This window comes from Drosophila mojavensis, unplaced genomic scaffold (assembly GCF_018153725.1).
Source record: "Drosophila mojavensis isolate 15081-1352.22 unplaced genomic scaffold, ASM1815372v1 contig_277, whole genome shotgun sequence".
Classification (NCBI taxonomy): domain Eukaryota; kingdom Metazoa; phylum Arthropoda; class Insecta; order Diptera; family Drosophilidae; genus Drosophila; species Drosophila mojavensis.
Window position 1 is genome coordinate 3091988 of NW_025318822.1, and position 22042 is coordinate 3114029.

General features: G+C 42.6%; 1 protein-coding gene across 1 annotated transcript; it reads left to right on the forward strand.

The window, feature by feature from the left end:
• Nucleotides 1–370: 370 nt before the first annotated feature.
• Nucleotides 371–2178, forward strand: LOC6574204 (pickpocket protein 28). Its single transcript, XM_044008337.1, has 5 exons — nucleotides 371–495; nucleotides 546–770; nucleotides 825–996; nucleotides 1053–1732; nucleotides 1796–2178. Exons 1-5 carry the CDS (start codon nucleotides 371–373, stop codon nucleotides 2043–2045), a joined length of 1452 nt encoding a protein of 483 aa, XP_043864272.1. The 3' UTR covers nucleotides 2046–2178.
• Nucleotides 2179–22042: the final 19864 nt, after the last annotated feature.

Sequence of the window (22042 nt, forward strand, 5' to 3'; positions counted from 1 at the left end):
TATGCATAGGCAGTCATATATATTTACGCACAAGGGTGCGTGTTGTGTGGGTGTGGACTTAAGTCCTTATTGCGACACCTGCACAAAGCAAATACCAATTAAGAGCTTTCCCGTGCAGCGAACCCAGCCACAGCGTGCAGAGTGAGCGCAACGCAGACGGAGCGGGAGGCGGAGTCAGAGCCAGGGTGGCCGAGGCGGAAACGGAAGCCAAGGCCAATGGCTGAAACAAGCAGCCGTACATGCAATTAAGCCGCCGCAGCACAAACACAGACCCAGCAAAATGGAGCAAAATTAAAATGTATATAAAAGCCACAACATGGCTGCGCCACTCAGTTAGCTGGCGATCGACGCTGGGCACAATCGGACGACGATGAAGCAGGAAAAGTCCCGAGTGAAGACCAACTGGAAGGCGGTGGGCTGGAGATTTGTGGGTGTTGTGACTGAGTACTGTCAGAGCTGCAGTCTGGCGGGCTTCTCCTACATAGCCAATCATAAGTAGGTAAGGTGAGAGCTTCATATTCAGCTAATGCTTCGCTTGGTTGCAGCCTGCACTTCACGGAGCGCCTTTTTTGGGTGCTCTGCATAATCGTGTCCACCGTGGGAGTCTATCATCTCATAAGTCAATATCAGCGTGACTTCACCTCACGCGCCGTCAGCATTGTCCACGAGAGTCTCTCGCCATTTGCCAAGGTGAAATTCCCAACGATCAGCGTTTGCGAACTGCGCTTCAAGACCGACTTTCCCCGCAATGTGGAGGAATATGTGGAGAGGTATGACATTTAGAAAGAAGCGTGTGGCGGCATGTATCTGCAAATTTCTCTCAGCCTGGGTACAGATCTCAACGATCCCTACAACTGGGAGGTGGAGTCCTATTTGTCCTTTGTGCTGTTCCCCTATCAGTACACGACGGGAATGTTTGTTCGCTGTCAGCCGTATGAGCAATGCGAGAAGTGCGCCAAGTGCCCCAAGACGGACTATCGGAACTTATCGCTAAGGGTACATTGGACAGTGTGTTGCATCATTGGGAAATACTTATGAAGGGTTTCTTGCAGTTTGGCTTCAATTGCTCGGATCTGTTTATCCGCTGCACATTGGCGGATAAGGAGTTCGACTGCTGCACGTACTTTCTGCCGATGATCACGCCGTTCGGCCGCTGCTTTCTGTTCAACTCGTTGCAGAACAACCATCCCGAATCGAAGAACTGGCTGCCGGCCATTTTAGACCGAAGTAGCCATCTGGAAATGGATCTGCATCTGACACGCGCCGCTCTGGTGAGCGTGCTGAACGAGGAGGATGTTCCAAACATACCGCTGCCAACAGTGGATGTTATCGTGCTGGAGGGACAGCACAAGACGCTGCAGTTCCACAGAGAGACCATGGTGAACGATCCCGGCATGAGGGACATTCCGATAGCAGCGCGCGACTGCTACTTTCCCGACGAGGTGATGCCCTGGAGCATGTATAAGGCCTACAGCTTCAGCGCCTGCATCAGCGACTGCACCAGACTCTACCAGATGGAGCTGTGCAACTGCTCCGTTTACAATATGAGTCCATATCCCGACCCTCGCTATCCGGACTGTGACTTCAACGGCTACTTGTGCTTGGAGAGCTCCTCCATGGTCAAGCAGGATGTGAAGAGGCTGTTTCGCATCAACTCGCCAACGTTGCACTGCCACTGCCTGCCCTCCTGCACCGAGGGAGACCTGAAGTCCATTTTTGAGGACCAAATCAGGTGCGTTTCTCTCCTCTCTCTCTCTGCTTACTCGCATCTCTTATGCTTATTAGTCTCTCCCAGCACAAAGAGAAATGTCAGAGACACCAACGTTACACTCCTGATGCCAGTGTGGCCCACGGATCAATATCGTCGCCAAGTGCTGCGCTCCAAGCTCGACGTCGTCGTCTCCATCGGGGGCATACTGGGCCTCTTTCTTGGCGCCAGCATCCTGAGCGCCATTGAGTTTGTCTACCACTTCACACTGCGTGCCGCCAACACGTCGCTGATGGCACGCCGAGAACTGAAGCAGGCAGCGATTAAATTCAAATAGACGAATAGGTCAACGGCTTCACGAGGAAGTGAGTGTGGTTTCTCTTGAATACACCTGTTAATCAGAATGGAATAAATCTATAATTAATTATAGACGTAAAGCTATCAAAATATCTTTACTACCCTTGCTTCATCACCAGGGAATAATATTTGTTAAATTAAATAAAATACATATTTTAAAAGTGATTCACGCAACGCTTTAATCCGTAGGTCAGTTGCAAGGGCTGTAAGTGCATTTCAAATAAATTTGTATTAAATATTGGACTGAGCCGCGCTGACTGCAGTGCGCATTAAAAATGCAGCCATGGCCTGTTGCCGTGCTGAGGATACGGACGAGGATAAGGAGGCCCCACACTGCGAGTGTGTGACGAAAATCAATGAAACTTGCAATTTGCACAGTCAGCGGGCTGGGGCCAACGCCTGCAGTGACTTCATCTCGCAGTTCGGCCAGCTCCTTCGCCGCACTCGGCTATCGCCTTGTTTGCTGGCTTAATAAGAAATTCATTTGCTGTGTTTTAAATATTTAAAATGCCGTAGTGGAGCGGCCCCACACAGAAACAGAAGAACACGAAATGTGAGCACATTAATTCTGTTGCGCTGACTCCTCTTTGGGGTGACCAAAAACAATGGTTAATTAATTATGCTCCACGGCAATTAAAGTGCCACGAAATGGGCTTTTGCACTACAGCTGATGGCCTAAACCACTCACTTCTGGGCATATCGAATAATGCAGCAATTTGCGCAATCGCATTAGGCTAGCTACTATCAGAAAATTGATAAGATGTTCATTTTGGAAACTACTTGGAGCAAATGACAATATCGCATTTTAGGGTCTGCATTCATTTCCATTTGACAATTTACTCCATGCCTGAACTTAGCCTGATTGAATGCCATTTTCCTACATTTCTTTCTACTCAACCTGCAATAAAGTAAATGTTTCTATCTATCTACATGATATATACTATAGATTATGCAAATGAGTAATAGGTAGTAGCAAAGATTACTATTTTCTATTAGAAGAAAAATTGCTTATAAGTTGAAACATTTTGCCAAAGTATAATAAAATCATATGGGAATTTTTACTATATACAAATAAATATATATATATATATATATATATATATATATATATATATATATATATATATATATATATATATATATATATATATATATATATATATATATATATATATATGTAAATTCTTACAATTTCAATTCCCTTTTTATTATATATTGCTTTATTCCTTCTCAACAGTGCAGGGTATTCAGTCCGTCTGCTCGCAGACTTTTGTTCAAAAGTTAAGGCAGAAACATCATGTTCCACCTCAAGAATTGCCCTCGCCACAAAGTCATAAATAATAATCTCGCCTTTTCATACGAGCTCTGTTATTTTATTTTGCTATTATTATTATTTCTTTTTTTTTTTTTTTCATTTTTCTTTTCCTTTTTTTTGGTTGTTTTTGACCTTTTCCACTCTGTTGAGGCATTCCATTTTATTTCACTCAGCGCTTAGCTGCGTCGTCGGGGCTTTCGCTTTCGCTTTCTGTTTTCTGTTTTCGCCCTTCGCTTGGCCTTTTGCCTTGCCGCATTCATAGTCCTATTCGTATTCATTGTGCATCTGTGTTTCGAGGTGTTGGCATATTTATGCCGGAAATCCCCTTTATTCACTCAAATGTTTGCCCACAAAGCAGGCAACGCACAGAAAAACAAAAATAAAACTGGAGTGAATCGCAGCGAAAGTGTGGCCGGCAAAAGAAACAAAAACTATGCCCAGTTGCGCAGGGGTAGTCCGGTCCAACTTTTTGGGGACACGCTGTCAGCTTTGTAGTTGTTGCTTGTTCGTCTTCTTCTTCGTCATCTGTTCGTTGTTTTTGCTTCTGTTGTTGCTGTTGTTGTGTGTTTCGCGCGTATCATTTATCAAGCTCAGCAAAAAAAGGGAACATTTTTGTCATGTTAAACTGTCAGAGTGCGCATTTAGTCATTACTTACATTTTGCTAGCTCTGCTGCGCGCAGCCCCCCCTCAGTCGGTTTGTCACTCTCTTTCTGCTTGTCATACACATGCAAATGCACACACTCAGAGAGAGAGAGAGAGAGAGAGAGAGAGAGAGAGAGAGAGAGAGAGAGAGTGACACATACACCTACATACGCACTAGCGAAATGTAATTAAAAGTTTCCATGCAAGTCTGCGGTTGAGTTTTTATTTTCATTTTCATGTTCGTTTCCGCTTCCGTCTTCGCTTCGGCTCCCGCGCGCCAGCTCCCACCCGCTCACTCCCGCTAGGCCATTAGCATAACGCTCGAGAGTATGCAACACTTTAATGAAACGCCCCATTCGCCATTTATCAAACTCGGACGGTCGTCGCAAATGTTAATTATTATGTTTTATTGCCGCAGATGGGGCAAGATTTGTATTTCAGCTCGCTCTGATTTGGTCGACACTGAAATATGAGCCCAGCATGTGGCCGAGAGAAAATGCCGCAAGCTCGTTACCAATTTATGGCCAGCTGCACCACACATATGCCAAAACAATTATGTAAATTAAATTGAATTTAATAGAGACTCGCCCTAATGAAGCTCAATTCAGATCGACTTCCTTGGCTGCCTATAACCTGAGCTGCTAAAATATCATATAGAATTAAGTTTCAGGCAGCCTTCCAATTGCAGTTGGCAACTGGCAATTGCAATTGCTGGAGAAGTGCTGGGAAATGAGATTGGCACAGGCAAAAGCAAAGGAAAAGGAAAACGCAATGGCAACAGCAACTACAACAACAACAACAACAGCAACAGCAAAGGCATTGGCAATGGGAAACGGAAACTATTTTTCAATTACCTTTTTCGCACGCACGTTTGCTTAGCATTTTACCTTTGTGCGAGGCTTGCCGTTGCCAGCCCAGTAACTATCGTCATTCTACACGATGCTCAAAAGGAACGCTCAAGTTGAGAACAAGGAACAGGAATCGGCAGGAAATTGGGCTTATCGCTGCAGAATTCGAAAAGACTTCAAGCTCTTCGAGCGCCCACTTAATTATTTGAGCATCGTTAAAGGAACTTGAGCTGCATTTGGCACAGTTTATATAAATTTAACGTGCCAGACTTTCCTCATTTTGTGTGGATCGATTTATTGATATTTAATTGAAAACTGAAGTGGAAATAATGAATGGCTGCCTCCATCCAACAGTCGCGCTCATCAAGATAACATTGTTAGGGAATCTATATTTCGTCTACATAAAGCAAGTGTAAGACATCAGTTCTTCTTCTTTTACTTTTACCTTGTTTCCGGTTTCCTCTCATCTCAATGCATGACTGTAGCAATACCTTTACGTACGTGTGAGTGTGTGTGTGTGTGTGGGTGTATGTCTAAGTGTATGTAGTTAGCAGTTTTTCAATCAACGTGCCACACACTCACGCACACTCGCACTCGCACAGTCAGTGGCAAGAGGAGCTGCTTCAGTTTGCGTTAACAATTGCCTTTTGCTGCACTTTTAAATTTCCTCTAAGCGGAAATCTATTTAAATTGAATTCTATTCTTTGGCTGGCAATTCATGCTGCAGAGATGCATTCTAGTCTGTTGCTGCTGCTGCTGCTTCTTCTGTACCTACTTTAGCATCTGCTTCTTCTTCAGCTGCTGTTGGTTGTTGGTGCAGTGCGAAAAGTTTTCAGAGCGCACTTTATGCATTGGGAATTATATTAAATCCTTGGCTGGCATTTCCATTTCAATGGATAATCATTATGAGTGTATCTGCAGACGGCACTAGCTGCAGCCATTGTTGTCGTTGTTGTGCTGTTATGCCAGCAGCCATTTTGTTGCAGACTGTTCGCTCACATACACACACACACTCGCACACACTCGCACACACTTAAGCATATTATGCATTTTTTACACATTTACGTAACATTTGATTGTGTTGAATGCGGCATGCTGCACCGTAGGTGTAAATACTTGCCTCTGGCATCTCAGAATGTTGCCCAGCAGCTCGTATGAGCTATATTTATTCACGCTACGCTTTTGTCCGCTTTGTTACACACACACACCCACACACATACACACAGAGACACACCCACAGACATGTGCGAAGTGCTAGCAAGTCGAGTGAAGCATTCAACATATGCCAAGCATAAACATAAGCAGGAAATTCATTTTTCATTTGTTTGTTAAAACTTCGGAGCGAAGCTGGCAGGAAAAAAAACGCTGCTGCTGCGACGCTTGAATTATGAATATTCATCATACGCCAGCGTGACCGAGCACCAGCACTTATTATGCTCAAATTAAGGAGCCGTTTTCGGAGCATACATGAATACGAATGTGCTTGGCAAGGTCCTGCCCGACGGCAAAGAAACAAAAAAGAAACTGCTTCTAGTGCCAAAGGAAAATTTGAAATTCCAAAGTTGAGTAGGCAAACCAAAAAAAAAAAAAAAAAAAAACAAAAAAAAAAAGAAAGGAATGCAATTTAGTCTCGCCAGCAGCTCGACGACCTCTCTAGCACGCCATAAAACACCAACTGTTTAAGGCACAACATTCTACAGATTTATGTCCTGAAAATTGTTGGCCAGATGAAGTTCCAGGTCTGAAGACATATCAAAAGTTGTTTTGGCAACTATTTCGAACGGGCCTTCTGCCTTTATGTGAGGTCACGGGGTTAAATGGGTCTCGGGCAGTAAAACGAATAACTTGGCAGGAGCTGATCGTCTCCAAATCTATGGCCTCTGCGGCAATGCCAGCTAGCCTAACGCTGCTGAGATTATTATTATTTATTTCATCAAATCAATGCAAATTATATGAGCAGAATAAAAGGCGAATGCGTGCTAAATATTTACTGGAACCTTGGCATCGATCCAATTTCCGATTTACTTTTTCAGTTTTGCCAGTGAACAACTTAAACGTGAATCTCGAGAACTAAATGTGAGAGTCAGATATCCTAACTAGACTCTGTTAATTATGTATAAATAAAATATTTAATTTTCTTAAATTCTGAATAATTTACATTTATAGTGTCCGGGCGAATGGACTTTACGGTCCTGCACCATCTGCCCCGCCCCAGCTTACACCTACTCCCATTAGGACGGCAGTCAGTCAGTGTGAGCGTATCTTATCGGACGGGCGGCTATTAACGCCACAATCCAAAAAGCCAACTTAAGGCCAAGTGAGCGGACGCGTGGCCAATGCTGTTGACTGTCGGGCATTATCAGCGACAGACCGGGCCCATCAGCAGGCTGTAAACTACGAGGGCAAGCAGCGATTCAAATCCAAACGAAATAACCACGACAAATGTTTGCACGTGCTTACCTGCCGCCATAAACCAGAGCCGAAGTAGAGACAACACGAGCAGCAGCAGGAGCAGCAGCAGCACAAATCCCCAGCAGGAGCTGAAGTGAGGCCAATGTCGTAGCATTTAAGTTGAGCGCACCACAAATAAAAAAGTTCACGCGCACGAATATAAACGGTAAAAGTGGTTTTTAGGCCTTAAATTGGTTGTCCAATTTATGCGCCCCTGCCGCCCGACAAAGGCCGAGAGACAGAATGAAGGAGTGTCTGCGAAATGTTGGTAGCGAGTGAGATTGGCCGTTGGCACTCGGCTCGAATTGGTAACAAGTAAGCAACATTTCTCATGGCCTCGCTGCCTGCTGATAGCTGCCATGGACGGCGATGTCTGCGCAGCGCTTACAAAACTTTTCGGATTAGAAATGATTTCTTATGGTTGCTCCCCTTGCTCCAGCCTCAGCTCCAGCTCCAGCTCCAGCTTCAGCGCCAGTTCTTGGCTGCCATTGCCATTTGATTTATGCTGACATCCTGTGGCTGCTCCTGTTGTGGCTCCTGTTCGATTGCCGTACCCCAATGCACGCCTCAACGGTCAGGTGGCTGGCCGGCAAAAAGCAAACCAAACATTTCTTGGCAAACACTTGGCCATTTTTCATGGGGTTCATTTCATTTCAGTTGCTTTTTATAGCCAGCCACAGCAGTCGCACTAAGCACAACCGTACAGTGGAGCAAAGTACCAAGTAAAATAGTTGAAAAATATATTACAATTTTTTTATCATACTAAATGGAGAAAAAAGACTTCATTTGATTGACTTTGATTTTTAAAAGGATTTTTCTCAAGAGGCAGATAATACTGCCAAACATATAGATATGCAAAGTTAGTAATTTCTCTAATAGAAAAATCTATAAATTTACATGTAAGTATTTATTATATGTAAGTATTTATTTAATATAATTTTTATCATTTTGAAAATGTTTTTATTTATAATATATTTTTTATTATTTTGATATACACGTTTATTTATTTTTCGAGTTTCTCGCATACAAATAAATATGTAAACTATATATTTTTTTAAATTCTAAATATTATTGTATTTACTTGCCAATTCTCAAATTACTCTATATTGATTCTCTATAGCTGATCAATTTATTTGGAAAATTGCACTGTTCGCTCAATCTGAAGCTCAGTTTTACGGGGCGTCTGCTTGTGTGGTCTCTGGCAGTGCGAATGTCTGGGAATTTGTCACACTGCAGCGCTGGCGCAGGGGCAGATCAAAATGGCGACCGGATGTGGGCAACATTGTTGCAAGTCGCCAGTCCGAGCAGATGCTGTTGTTGTTGTTGTTGTCAATCGTAACCGCATTACATGTCAATTACCGTATACTAAACTGAAAGAGCGCTTACGCCAAGGGCGTCCTGGCAGCGGCGCCTGCCCTTTCGATTCGATATAATAGTCTCTTTTCACTTTGAAGTTTGCGACACTCACACGCACTTACACACACACACACACACACAGTAAGAGAGAAAGAGAGAGAGCGAGACACACGTTGGATGAAATAAATTTGTGGCACATGAGTTTAATTTATGGCGCTCGCAGCTATTTTGGCTGCCAAAGCGGAAGTGCTGCTGTCAATGAGGATTGGCAGGCAGCATGCGGGCTGAGCAGGACTGGGCTCGGATCAGCTTTTGGCTTTTGGGGCTTTCATTTCTTATTTCTCCTTTTGGCCTTTGCTGTAGCCGCAATCCCCTTTTCATAGAGATTGACAAATGCGTGAGTGTTGGTGACTTTTAAAAAATGTTTAAGCTGCACAAAAACTCAAATGAAACTCTGAGTGGGGGCTTGGATAAATGGGTGACTATATACATATATGTGTATGGCAAAAAAGCCGTAAATAATGCGCAAAATTTGTTAAAAGGACAAGCGCAATAAATCCTCGCAATGGCACACAATTTCTTGATAACTTTTTAGTGTCTAATATTTTGTAGTTGGGCGCTCGAGGGTTTTAGGAAAAATTAATATTTATATCACTTGTTATTTGCTGCCTTCCGTCTTGCGTCTTCCGTCTTCCATCTTCCACTACCCACTCCAGCAGACCCCAAGCCTAACCCTAACCCTAACAAATTCATACCGGTTATGATATGTGATTTGACTGATGGCTGCAAATATTGCAATTTCCGCTTGACAGACGCAATCACAACACACTCGCTCCGCCCACTGACTGAGTAGCGATAAGCTATAAGCTAAGAGCTAAGAGCCATCAAGAATTTTATGAGCCTCTCTAAAATGTTTATATCTGCAAGTTGCTCGCTTTCGAATATGTTCAGCTGTGTTATTTGACTTTAATGATGAAACTTGCAGATTTTAATTTGATGTCTCTACTCTGAAGAGTCTCAGCTTCAGTCTGATTCACAAACATTTATGTGTGTGTGACTGTGGTGCAGTTCTCGTTCTGGCTATTAAACTTGCATTTTATTTGCCTCGTAATCAAGGACTAAGTATATATTTCTATTGTAGTCTCTTAACAAATAGTTGGTTCCGCAAACAAGCAGCATTCCTTTACTGCTGCAAACTGTTATATCATTTCAGATATTTAATATATACATATGTAAAGCATGTACATATTATGCATTCTCAATTTGGCCAGAAACGGTAAAGTGTAACTGCTTTTTCAACAACATTTTCAGGTTTCCAAGAATAGCTTTGTTTGCTTTGAGCGCAGTGCTGCACTTTAGTAAATATAAACTAATTTACTGCCAGATAAGTGCAATGTTTTGGCCATCTTATCAGCTCAAACTCAATCAGAAAGTTTCGTTAGATAATGCTCGCACATAATAATATGCAGAGTTTTAGCTACGCAAATGCGAGTCTAATCGTGTTTGGCGTCAAAGGCGATATAAAGGCGCTGCCATAGCTACATATGTTGGCATATGTTTTCACAAATTTGCCAGGAAAATGTTTACACAACCTGGCACACACACACACACTCACAGCCACATCCTCCCGGCTGTCAGTCAGTGGATGGAGAGGATACAGCCATGCCGGAGACTTCACTCACACCTCGGATAGAGTGCGTCCTTCAGCGTCAAAGTCATCCACATCGACTTGAAGCTGTCCAGGCTGCAATTCGAGCACTTGGGCACAAATCTGAGGTTTTTACGTCGCAGCCACAGAATTCGGGTGGCAATTGGGCCCCGCCGCAGCCGGCTAACTAACGAACTGTCTAATGCATAATTTGTCTGAACTTTTATGCGACTAAGGCGAGTGGCTTAGCACCGGAGACATAGACAAGCACACTCCGATTGCTGCTGCGGCCTTGTACAGGTGTTGTGGCCGACCCCTAACCCGCTGCTCTGCGCCACCGCTGTCTCACCGGCTCCCACCCTGATCCAAGCTCCAAGTTCCATGTGCTGTGCCCAAAAGTTCTGCATTGAATTCATTGCATTTTGTGGCTGGAGTCGTGAATGTGTTCATTTGATTTGAATGCGAATGAGGCAGCCAGAGGCCACTGGCAAAGCCACAGAACGGCATAAAACTTTGCACATGAACCTCAGTTGCCCAGTGGGTGTCCAGCTGTCCTGGTGGTTGCTGGTTGCTGGCTGCTGGTTGCTGGATGGTGGTTGTCCGATTGGTTGGGGCTGGTGGGTCGGATGCTTCTATTAAATCCCACTGTAAATCCAGGTATTGAAGCAGAAGATGTGCCACTGCGCCTCAGATAAAACCGCATCGTGCCTTAATTTATGCGTATTTAATAGAGTTTTTATTGTTGTTTGCAGTTTGCCGACGACGAACGACTAAGGCCAACTTTTATATCTGTGGTTCTCTAGCTTTGATTGAATATTTATACGATGTTGTGTGAGGATGTCTGTGTGTGTGTGTGTTCGTTGAGATTCTGAGAGAGTTTTCTTTTTTGCGTTTGCGAAAGTTTTTGTCAACATTTCAATTTTGTGGTAAGTGAAGTAATGCCAATTGCAAAAGTGCCATGAAAACTTAAGGGAACATATTTAAAAGTCGATTACAAATACATTGCCTGCCATTCCATACCACAAACATTACTTACAAACACTACTTAGCCAGGGCAGAGAGGAAGAATGCCAGCAGTATCTCTCATATCATAAAGTGCTAAGAATTATTTATATGTGTTTATTTGTCTTTATATACATAGCCAGACAGCTCTGCTATCTTTCCAGTTATTCAATCAGCCATGAACGATGCGTTTTGTTCCCTTCACAGTTGAACTATCTGTTGAGCTGTTTATGAACAATATAATTCATTATGCTGATCGTGAATCAAAATGATAGAGGCTAAATAGTTCAGCTATAGATTTTCTAGTGCAAATAGTAACAATTTAGCTGTGCATTTCATTTAAATATTTATGGCTAAGCGTTCTCAACTGAGATACTGAGAATAAAAAAAAAAATAAATAAAATAAAATAAAAATAAAATAAAATAAAAATAGAAATCAGCATTAAATATAATATGCCAGAAAAAAAATTATATTTATATATATATATGTATATAGTATAAAAAAAGTAGCATTAAATAGAATATCAACATAGAGATCTTAGACAGAGAAAATACTATTTCAACTGGGAGTTCGAATTGAAGTTCATGTATTAGATGACATCATTATAATATCATTATAATATCTATAGATCGGTCAAATAGCGAACCAGAATTTTGGGCATTCAAGCATCTGCTGGCCTTCGATATCTAATATTGTTGGCGAGCTTTTTAGCTAATTGATGTAATTTTCAGGAGTGCATCGAGAGGAAGCTAAAACGTAAATGCTTTGCTGCATAAATATTTGCATTCAACGAGAGGCGTAGCACTTGTAGCTCTTCAAATCAGTCCACTTCAAAAAATTCCATTTGCTAACACAGTTTAAGTTTGCAAGCGATTTAAAGAAAATTATTTCCATTTTCAATTTCAATTTATTTCATTCTTTGTTATAAAATTTTATATAAATTATATTGATAAAATTAAACATAATACATTTAAATATAAATATATATTAGAGGCTCTCAAAGCTGTTTTGCTTTAGAGGATATTTCGACCCACAAAAGAGCGTCAAAATGAAGTTTTTAATGAATGTAAGAGTACTTCGATAAATTTCTCGAAACATGAGATTCGAGAAGAGATTTAGCCTAATCATATGTAAGGAATTCGTGGAATCGATCGACTCTTTAATTGCATTCATATAGAAGGCGCTCAATATTTGCAGACAGACTATCCAATCTGGAAGGCAAGCGAGCTTAATTGAAAATTCCCCAAGAGCACACACACACACACACACACTCACACACGCTTAGGTAACCAGCACATTACACTGATGCTCTCATTATGCATGTTTCTTTCGGTTGCTTCTGAGGCGTGGAATAAATGAAATTTTCCTCAGCGCAAATATTTGAAACTAATTATGCCCAATAGAGCGAGTGTGGAGCACTCTCGCTTCGCAGCGCGGCTGGCACGTAGGCGCATCCGTTCGTGATTTACGCGCCATGGAGTCGCTGCTGTTAGCCTACACTTCCGCCACAAGGGATGACACAAGGTGCTCAGCAGCAGCAGCAGCAGCAGCAGCAGCAGCAGCAGGAGCGACAATGAGATGGCTAAGGACATTAAGTTTAAACATTAGACGGCGCTGGCAGCGAGAGCCAGCTCAGGTTATAAACAAAATACGCGTGACTTCCTTTTGGAGCCATTAAAGCGGTATATCCGGTTGCACAAAGAGTTCATATATGCGCCCCAGTCTGAGTGTGTGTGTGTGTGTGTGTGTGAAAGATGAGCAGCCAAGCAAATTTCCAACGCCGACAAGGGGCAGGCCAGGTGGCGACTACCTGGCCCCGGAAAATGGATTTAAATTGTTGATTAGTGCCTTCAGCGAAGAAGACAACAGCAGACAGCGCCTGTATTAGTGTGCGTGTGCATGTGCGTGCGCCTGTGTGCGTGCTTGTGTGTGTGATTTTGAAAAATAATCATCGTAATGACAGGTGCTATTATGAGAATTGTAAAACAACACAGCAGAGTGAAGCGAAGCAAAGCGAAAGCTAAGCCAAGGCAAAAGTATATATTAACACACACACACACCCTCTCTCTCTCTCTCTCTCGCTGCTTGACCCTGAATATTATGGCATACATTAGGCTTAAGCTTTATGCCACACATACACACTCAAGAACTTAACTCGAAATGGTTTTTGTTTGGCTCTGGCTGTTTGAAAATTTCATGAACTCCGAGAAGAGTTCACCTGAGTGAACGGCATTTCTTTCCGCCAGCCGACTTAATCCTGTTTTGCGGCGCATTAAGATCAAAGGTTGCACGTCAAAACCGGGGCGTGGCGCGGGGCGGAATGTACTAAGCAAATTGCGCTAAAAATGAATTATTAGCGCTCAAAATACGAAATACGAAATGAAAAATGCTGCAAGCGGCCCGTTTGCCCAAATTGCGGCAACAAACAAACACAAAACAAATACAAAACATAAAAAATGAAAACAAAGCAGCGAATCTTTTTCTGCGCTTTGTCAAGAAATACGACTGGAAGGCAAGAAAATTGCTTTCTCTTGGCTACAACGTATGGAGCAACATATGAAAGGCATATTATAGAATAAGAAATAAGAAATCTTGTGAATATGTGTGATAAATAGTTATTTTATGATGGCGTCATTAACTAAATTTTAACAAATGGCTCAGGCACACACACACACAGACCCTACACGATTATCCGATTAACAAGCGACACCTAAAAGTGTGCAATGAAAAGTGTTTATATTAAGACAATTAATACAAGCACTGCATACTTTTAAGCGGGCGCTTAAATAAAATGCCCCACACAATTGCACTCATTCGCATTATGTGAACTGCACTCATTCCAATAATGGCACTTTGAGTGCTAAAATACTGGGAAATTGCACGAAGAGAGCGTAAATGAGAGACCACGAGAGAGAGAAACTGCTGCTGGCGCAATTCGCTCTCAATTCGCCGCAATTGGGCAGCGTCGTTTTATACGTTTGGTTTCTGTGTCAGTCGGTTAGCAGGCAACGTGAGCGACGGACGACGTTCGGCAATCGGCTATCCTACAATCAGCTGTCGGCTATCGACTGTCGGCTGTTGCTCATGAGTTGCTGTTGTTGTTGATGCCTACTGCTGCTGCTGTTGTTGTTCTTGTTGTTGTTGGGGCAGGAACTGTCGCATATTAATGACACGCTAGGCAAATGTGTCATTTTGACATTTTAACAGTCTGTCATGCAGTCGCCAAAACCACGCCATTTATATATGTACATATATACATATGTATATACATAATCTGTGTATAAATACATAAAAACATAAATACATAGACATATACTGGGAGGCTGCAGCTGTGGCATTTCTATATAGGCAGAAAAAAAAAAAACGAAAATGGCGCCGGCAACTTAAATGTGTGCCATTTGCTTATCACACACTCACACACACACACACACTCATACATACAGAGCGCGTCAGACATGGAGGCAAATGCCGCCTGGCAGTGGCGCACAGATTTGTCATGCATGGATTTATGTTTATGTTTGTGCATAGTTTTGGCTGACACTAGCCACGCCCACTCGACTCGACCACAGCCTCAATCCCTGCTGCCACCAAACAGCTGACAGCTACACATAATTGTTGGGCAAATGGATTAAAAAAGCATTTGTTAAGCGGTTGCCATTGTCCCTCTCTCTCCCTCTCTCGCTCACACTGCTCCACCCTCTTTCTATATATACATAGGTATGTATGTGTGCGGGCGCTGTCAGCGAGGCCCAACGACCTCATTGTGTCGCATATTTGATTAAAACACAATTTACACAATTGCAATCGTCACAGCTCAAATACAGTTGTACAATCATTTCACAGTTTGATTGAAAACTTTTCTATATATTCCGACCTATAAATAAAGAGCAAACATACATGTCTAGATATATATTTCATATTTATATATTTCATTTATAATTCATATTCATATCTATAGTCCTTTATCATTCTAAATATACAATAAGTAAATAGATTTAAAGAAAAACTCAATTTATATGGAGGCATAATTGATAATCCAAAAGTAAAATGAAATTCAATTTATAATTAAACTCACTTCTGCTGCTCTGCGGGATAAATCTTGAGGGGAAAAGCAGACAATTTGTGAAATTAGATTTCGTTTCCCAGTATTTTATTCTTCTTTAGAAACATCTACCACGCCCACCTGAACTACGCTCGCCCCACTACACTCACTTCGATTTATGACAATTAAGTCTTGTATGCCACTTAAAAGCCTTTGACCCTAAGGGGCCACACTGCACGAACGAAACGTTAGGCTCGCGCTGCCACGCAGACAGGACGAGAGGCGAGTCCTGGGTTCATGGCGTTGAGTTGGAGCAGCTGTTTCCCTTGGGGCATCGCAACAGTAGCCCTATTTTTGGGGTCATGGCTTATCGCTAATTGTGCCATACGCCACAATGCAAAGGGGCCTAAGGACCTTTCATGTTAATTGCCCGACTTGCGGTCCTTCCGAATTATGCACTCGTCTCAGCCGCCTCTGATTCTGACTCCGAGTCTAGCCGAGTCCCAGTCTCACTCCCAGTCCCAGGCTCAGGCTCAGCTTTCATTATTCGGTTTCCAGGATTTGGTTTTTTGGTTTTGGTTTCGCTTTTCGGCGCCAGCCTAATTCGAAATTAATTTCAGCCTTTGTCTGCCCGTGAACTGAGTGTTCTTTATCTGGCTAATTAATTTATGCAGAGCGCCAGGGGAGCAGGTCTTGAGAGACGACAGACTAATGCGTATTAGATATAAACTCATAACTTGCCATTATGCGTGTGGGCGAAGGGCCCAGTTTACCTTTGACAAATGCATAAAAAAAGAGAATAAAAGAACGAATCGTAGAGTTCAGGTGTTTGTTGCTGCTCTTGTTGTTGGCCGGGGAAAGTGCAACAAAATAATAAGGGCGCCAAAAGGCAAATACAAAACAACAGCAAAAAGCAGAAGGCGCAAAAAGCGAACAACAAAATGTACAGCACACAAAGCAAACAAACACTGGACACGGCAAAGGCCAGCAGAAAAAAGCCAAACAAAAACAAAAACAAAGCAAAAACAAAAACAACAACAGAAAAAGTGAAGGACACAAAACTAACTAACTGAACCAACGGCAGGACGATAACTCAGCTTGCTGCTCAGCTCGAGCCCGGCAGCATGAACTGCCACCTGGTTGGGTCAGCGGGCGGGCCGCGGCCAGGCGGGGGGTCTGGCAACGCTTTGTTTGCCGAAAGTGCCAAAACACTAATTTACTTTTTTCGCACTTGCAATGCCTCTCTCTCTCTCTCTCTCTCTCTCTCTCTCTCTCTCTCTCCCTCTCTCCCACCCATTATCTTTGTAGGTGAGAGAACGAGCGAGTTCCTGGCCTGCCTTACGCTCTGTTCCGTTCGCTGGTTCCGCTTTGGCTCGATTATAAAACACAGATGCGCCACAGCATTATCAAAGGGCCGGCGCTGGGCGAGGATGGGCGCGTGGATCAGAGCAAAGTATTCACAGCGTGGCAGCTGGGCGTGGTCGCTGAGCTGGGCTCTCAGTGGCCTGAGAGCCGCTTGAATGCGTGTGTGGCCACAGGCATTGTCAAAGAGCAATTCCTTTGCATATATCCACGAAGCAAACCTAGAGGAAGAGAAAGTGAAAGAGGAGCGGGTGGCGTATGCGTGACTGCAAGCTGTTAAATACCCAAAATGAAATAGATTTAATATATAATATTTACTATTTAAATAATGTAAATCAGTTATATTTTAAAATAAAATATTTATTTATAATTTATAATAATAAAGGGCAACTGATAGTTGTATTTAAAAATAAAATATAATTTTTAATACTACTCTACTTCTACACTTTAATGGAGGGCAACTGATAGTCGCTTAGCTCGTAGCCTTCTGCTTCATTTATTCCAGCTGTCCCTTTCTTCATGTTGTTTTGTTGTTGTTTTTTGTTTGCTCAGCTTTGTTGTCTTCTTCCTGTCCGGAATGTGTTTACCAGCCTCAGCCGAACTGGGCGCCGCCTCGCTGGCAACTTCTTTAAATTGTTGCGATGCCATAAATGCTTACCGCAGGCGGACGGGCTGCGTGCGTGTGTTGCATGTGGCATGTGGGTTGAAGGCGCTTTGCTCGCACTCTGCCTGCCTCTGGCGTGGCTCAAAATTAAGTGCATAAGTGCTTAATTGTGCTCAATGAATCGGAAGTGCATATAGTTGAAATAATTGTTGCCTATCACCTAGTCGAGTGTTCAATGTTTATTTAGCATAAGCTGAAATGCATTTAAATGCAATTCCATGAATATTGAGCAAATTTAAATGCGGATTTCATTTCATTACAAAAAATATAATATGAAAACTGAATTGTTTGAGCACTTTCACTTTCAAATTTATATTTTGCTCATTTTTATACTCTATTATTTGTTTAATGCTTGACATGTTTGATTATAATTTTGATATATTCCATAGTGAGCCTTTCACTCTGAATTTCATCAATATTTGAGTAGTTTACTTAGCATTGCTAAAATTCAAGCAAAAAGTAAATTCATGTTTAGCCTTAGCCTACAAATTGTGCTTTCATTACTTCAATCAAAAATTTATTTTTGTAGGCTCTGCTTTCGACTTATTAAAACAATTCGTTCTGTGGACTTAAGGAGAGCTCCCTTCATAATATGTCTAATTTTTGTAGATGAATTTTTAACAATTTTTAAAAGAGTTTTTCAATGCGAACCCTTCGGAGCATCAGCCAATTAGCAAATTGCTTAAGTACCGTTTCCAACGAAATGCGTTCGAGGACCTGCAAGGCAGCAGCCCTTTTCGATATATTTTTATACATTTGTATGTACATAGATATGCATGTATTTAAGCATACTTCATATTTCTTGTATCTCTGACACGCGCCCGACTGCGGCAAGCATTAAATTCATTAAAATTTCATTCGCATTTTCAACGGAAGGCATATTTACAATTCTAATAAAAGAGAAGTCGAAGCAAATGTTTTCTCTGCACGCAGAAATTTCTATCGCCAGGCTACAAAGATGCCAACATAGATAACAATTAGGGGTCGCAGTCAGGCAAAAACAAAAGCGAGCAAAACAAAAACAAAATGTAGGAGACTCCGTGAAAAACAACAATGAGCTGCAAAAGAAAATGCCACAAAATGTTATGGCTGAAGCGACGCGCGGAATTCTGAAGCACGCAAAAAGATGAGGCATAAATTCTAATTCTCGCTCGAATTTAAATTTTCAGCGTTGTCGCAATTTATGCAGCGCAAGAGAAAATATTTTAGAAAATTATAAACCAATTTTTAGTAAATTAGAAGGCTTCGTCCGCCTCTCAGCGCTTTCGGCGCTTCGAGCGCCCGTTGCCGGTTTAATTAGGCTAAAGAGCCGCTGCACAGTGAGTCGCAACTAAAGTCAATGGCCATGGCTTTAATTGCCAGTGGCTGGCGCAGTTTGTTATCCGAAGAGACGCACCCACACACACACACACACACATACCCACAAACATATATGTGTTTGTATATATATATAGAGAGAGAGAGGGAGGCACTCAGTCAGAGCGTGAGTTTGGCCACAAAGGGCACGCTGAGTGTGCAAACAAATTACGCGGCTTTAAAGCTAAACGTGCTTTGTCCCAGTAGTCTGTCCTGGCACCGACAGACAATTGTCACTGGGGACCATCCGTAAGCGTTTGTGCGCTGAGTGCGTCGTCGCCTTTGGCGGGGCAATGGCATATTTATTTTTGGCCCAAACACAAATAAAGTCAAAGCGATAATGTGCGACAGTTGCTTATCCCTCAGCCCCGTGCAGCGCAGCCTTCAACCCTTGCTATCCGCACATCGCACAACAAGGCCAGCGGCTCGGCTAGCAAATGCTTTGTGGCATGCTCTCAAAACATTTTTCAGTTGCGGTTCGGCTTGCAGCCGGCTAAGCCTGCTGCGGTTGCCACAATCCCACGTGCTAACGGCTTTTGTCTGGGAGCCAGCTACAAGTAATCTATCAAATGGGACTTACTTTAAGCGAGTAAATAGTTTTCCAGTTATTTAAGCATTCTTCTGTTTAGAATGTGTGTTAGCTAATAGCAACAAAATAGCAAACTTGAAGCAAAGCGGAGTAAGATGATTTAGAATTTATTTTTGCCTAGACAATGTTAAGATTGAGACTTTGAAAAAGTCCACTATTCCTCGAACAATACAATATATAACAGTATTCTCTATATACTTACACTCGCTTTCACCCCGCCTATCTGCATTGTCAAGTGATACTTGAATATTGGCAATGGGCTGTCGGCTTCGGGTTCCGTTAGTTGCCTATCGATGTGAGCTGCTTGCAACCCAAAGCTGATTTAGTTGGGGTGCACTTAAAACAACAATTTTTCATGCACGCTCAACATCGGCCAGCAATATTAGCCTGGACAACAGTCAGAGGCAACAGGCGGAACGGGCATGCACAGCAAACGGGGAGTGCGACAAACAGCTCAAGTGGATGAGGGGGAGGAGGCGTGTGTGGTCAAGCGTAGAATTGCCATTAAGCTGCAAATTTAAAGCAACTAAAATGACAGCAAATAAACAGTCAGGCTAGCAGCCAGGAAAAGCAGGAGCAGCAGCAGCATGAGCAGCAGGAGCAGGAGTTGCAGGAGCAGCAAGAGCAGCAGCAACAGCAGGAGCTGCATCAGCTATGGACATTGCACATACGCTACGTAAGCCATACAGCAGTTGAGCTTTCGATGGCCTCGGCAAGTGCTGCTGGCATTATATGCATGTGTGTGTGTGTGTGCGTGGGAGTCATAAGCAAATGTGTGCGCAAGGATGTGCTAGGATTATGCTTGTTCCATGTGTTGGCTTATGAGCGCTGCCAAGTTTACATCGAAATGTGTCAATAGTAGCCAACTGCAAGTCGGAGTCTAGCACTGAAATTTAAGCCACTTCAGCAACCCATACGACAAAGCATAAGTGTAGGTATACATATATATTGTGAGTGTGTGTGTGTCTGTCTTTGTTCTGTATCCTGCTAAATTTCACAAGCACGTACAGGACCCGTCGACATGCTTGTTACCTGACTGGATGGCTGACTGCTTGGCAGAGTCTCTGCTCGCTGCCTGGGGTGAATCAAATTAATACCCAGCATCCGCCGGGCGCACCGGCTGAGCCACAATGACAGAGAACACATTAAACTGATGAGCTTAATTGCAGGTTACCTGTGCAGTGAACACAAAAAAGAGCTTGGCGGCAGCAACTGCCACTGCGAAACGGTGCGATCTTGGAGAGCTGTTGCTCGGCCGAGCTTAAGGAGAATAAATGAAACCTAAGGAATAACTGAAATAAGGAAACAAATATTCTTTGAAATAATAGTTTTTTAATAGTTTTTATGTGCGGATTTTTGTATAAAGATAAAATTAGAAAACATTTGGATTATTAACATAATTTAATTAAACATTCATGGTGATCATCATTAAAATCTAAGCTTTAAGTTCTCTTGAGGCGCCAGAATCACTTGTCTCTTCCTACCACATTTCTCAGCGCCCTCAGTAAAGAGTGTCTAAATATTTTACACAGCAGTGAAAACGTTTGTGGTCACATCACACACAAAAAATAAAATGCTGCCTACTTTCACGCTCTAGAGCATTGACGACAACACGAAGGGAAACAAGTGGAACAGCTGTCAGGTCGCATTTTTTATTTTCGCTCACGACGCTTTGTGCGATTGTCATGCGTTTGCGTGCCTTCACGTGCTGTACACAACTAGCTGGTCCGTTGCCTTGACTCCCCCTCGCTTGACGCTTCCTGCTGTCGCAAATGAGATGCCTGGCCGAGCCGAACTGGTGCTGCGTCAGGCGGCCGGCTCAGGGCAGCTCACGTATGCCTGTGCAACGCTCATGCCTGCAGAGCCACTTAATTAAGAGCATAATTTATAACAAATATTTAGCTGCCGGCCAATTGGGACGCTTTTCCAGCAGGCAGCTGCTCGGGGGTCATTGCGACTGCCGCAAGGCTTAAACAGTTCCGTTCTACAATTTATATGTATATATATTTTTTTCTGTTCTCTTTATTTTTATTTGGTGGCTCTTATTTACATTTTGTGTTTTTGCTTTGTCGACTTCATTAAGCGCGCAAAATAAAAGCGAAAGGAAACAAATGCGACAGAAAAAAATGGAAAAATATGCAAATTTGTTGCTGCTATGAAAAACTAGTGTCGAATATGCAAATATAAAATATTTACTTCCGCTCTCGTGTGATATTCACATATTTAATGGTGCACACACACACACACACACACACAGCAGGTGTTCTAGTTTTTAGTGCAATTATGAAAGCTGCCAAAAAGCAAAGGGCCAACAGCTCTGCTGCAGAAAAGTGTCAACGAAATATACAAAATGTTGGCTAATTCCTGCTGTGTTTTTAGGCCAACTTCATTAGGAACAGCACCATAGTATATTTGGGTGTGTGTGTCAAAAGGAGTGTGGCCTAATGAATTAGAGCATTTAACAGCTGTTCGCCTAGGTGGCCCACCACTTGTCTATACATATAAAGCATAATTTTTGTTGTTGCCCCCTGCTGGGTCAACTGATTGCGGGGCAGAGCAAAAAATGTCGATTCAGATTGTGCTAGCCAGATAAGAAATAGAACCATAAAACACGATTAAAGCAATTCATATCCTCTATACGCCGCACTGTTTATTTATTACAATTAGCAAAACAATTAAATAATTTCTATGCACGCAAGC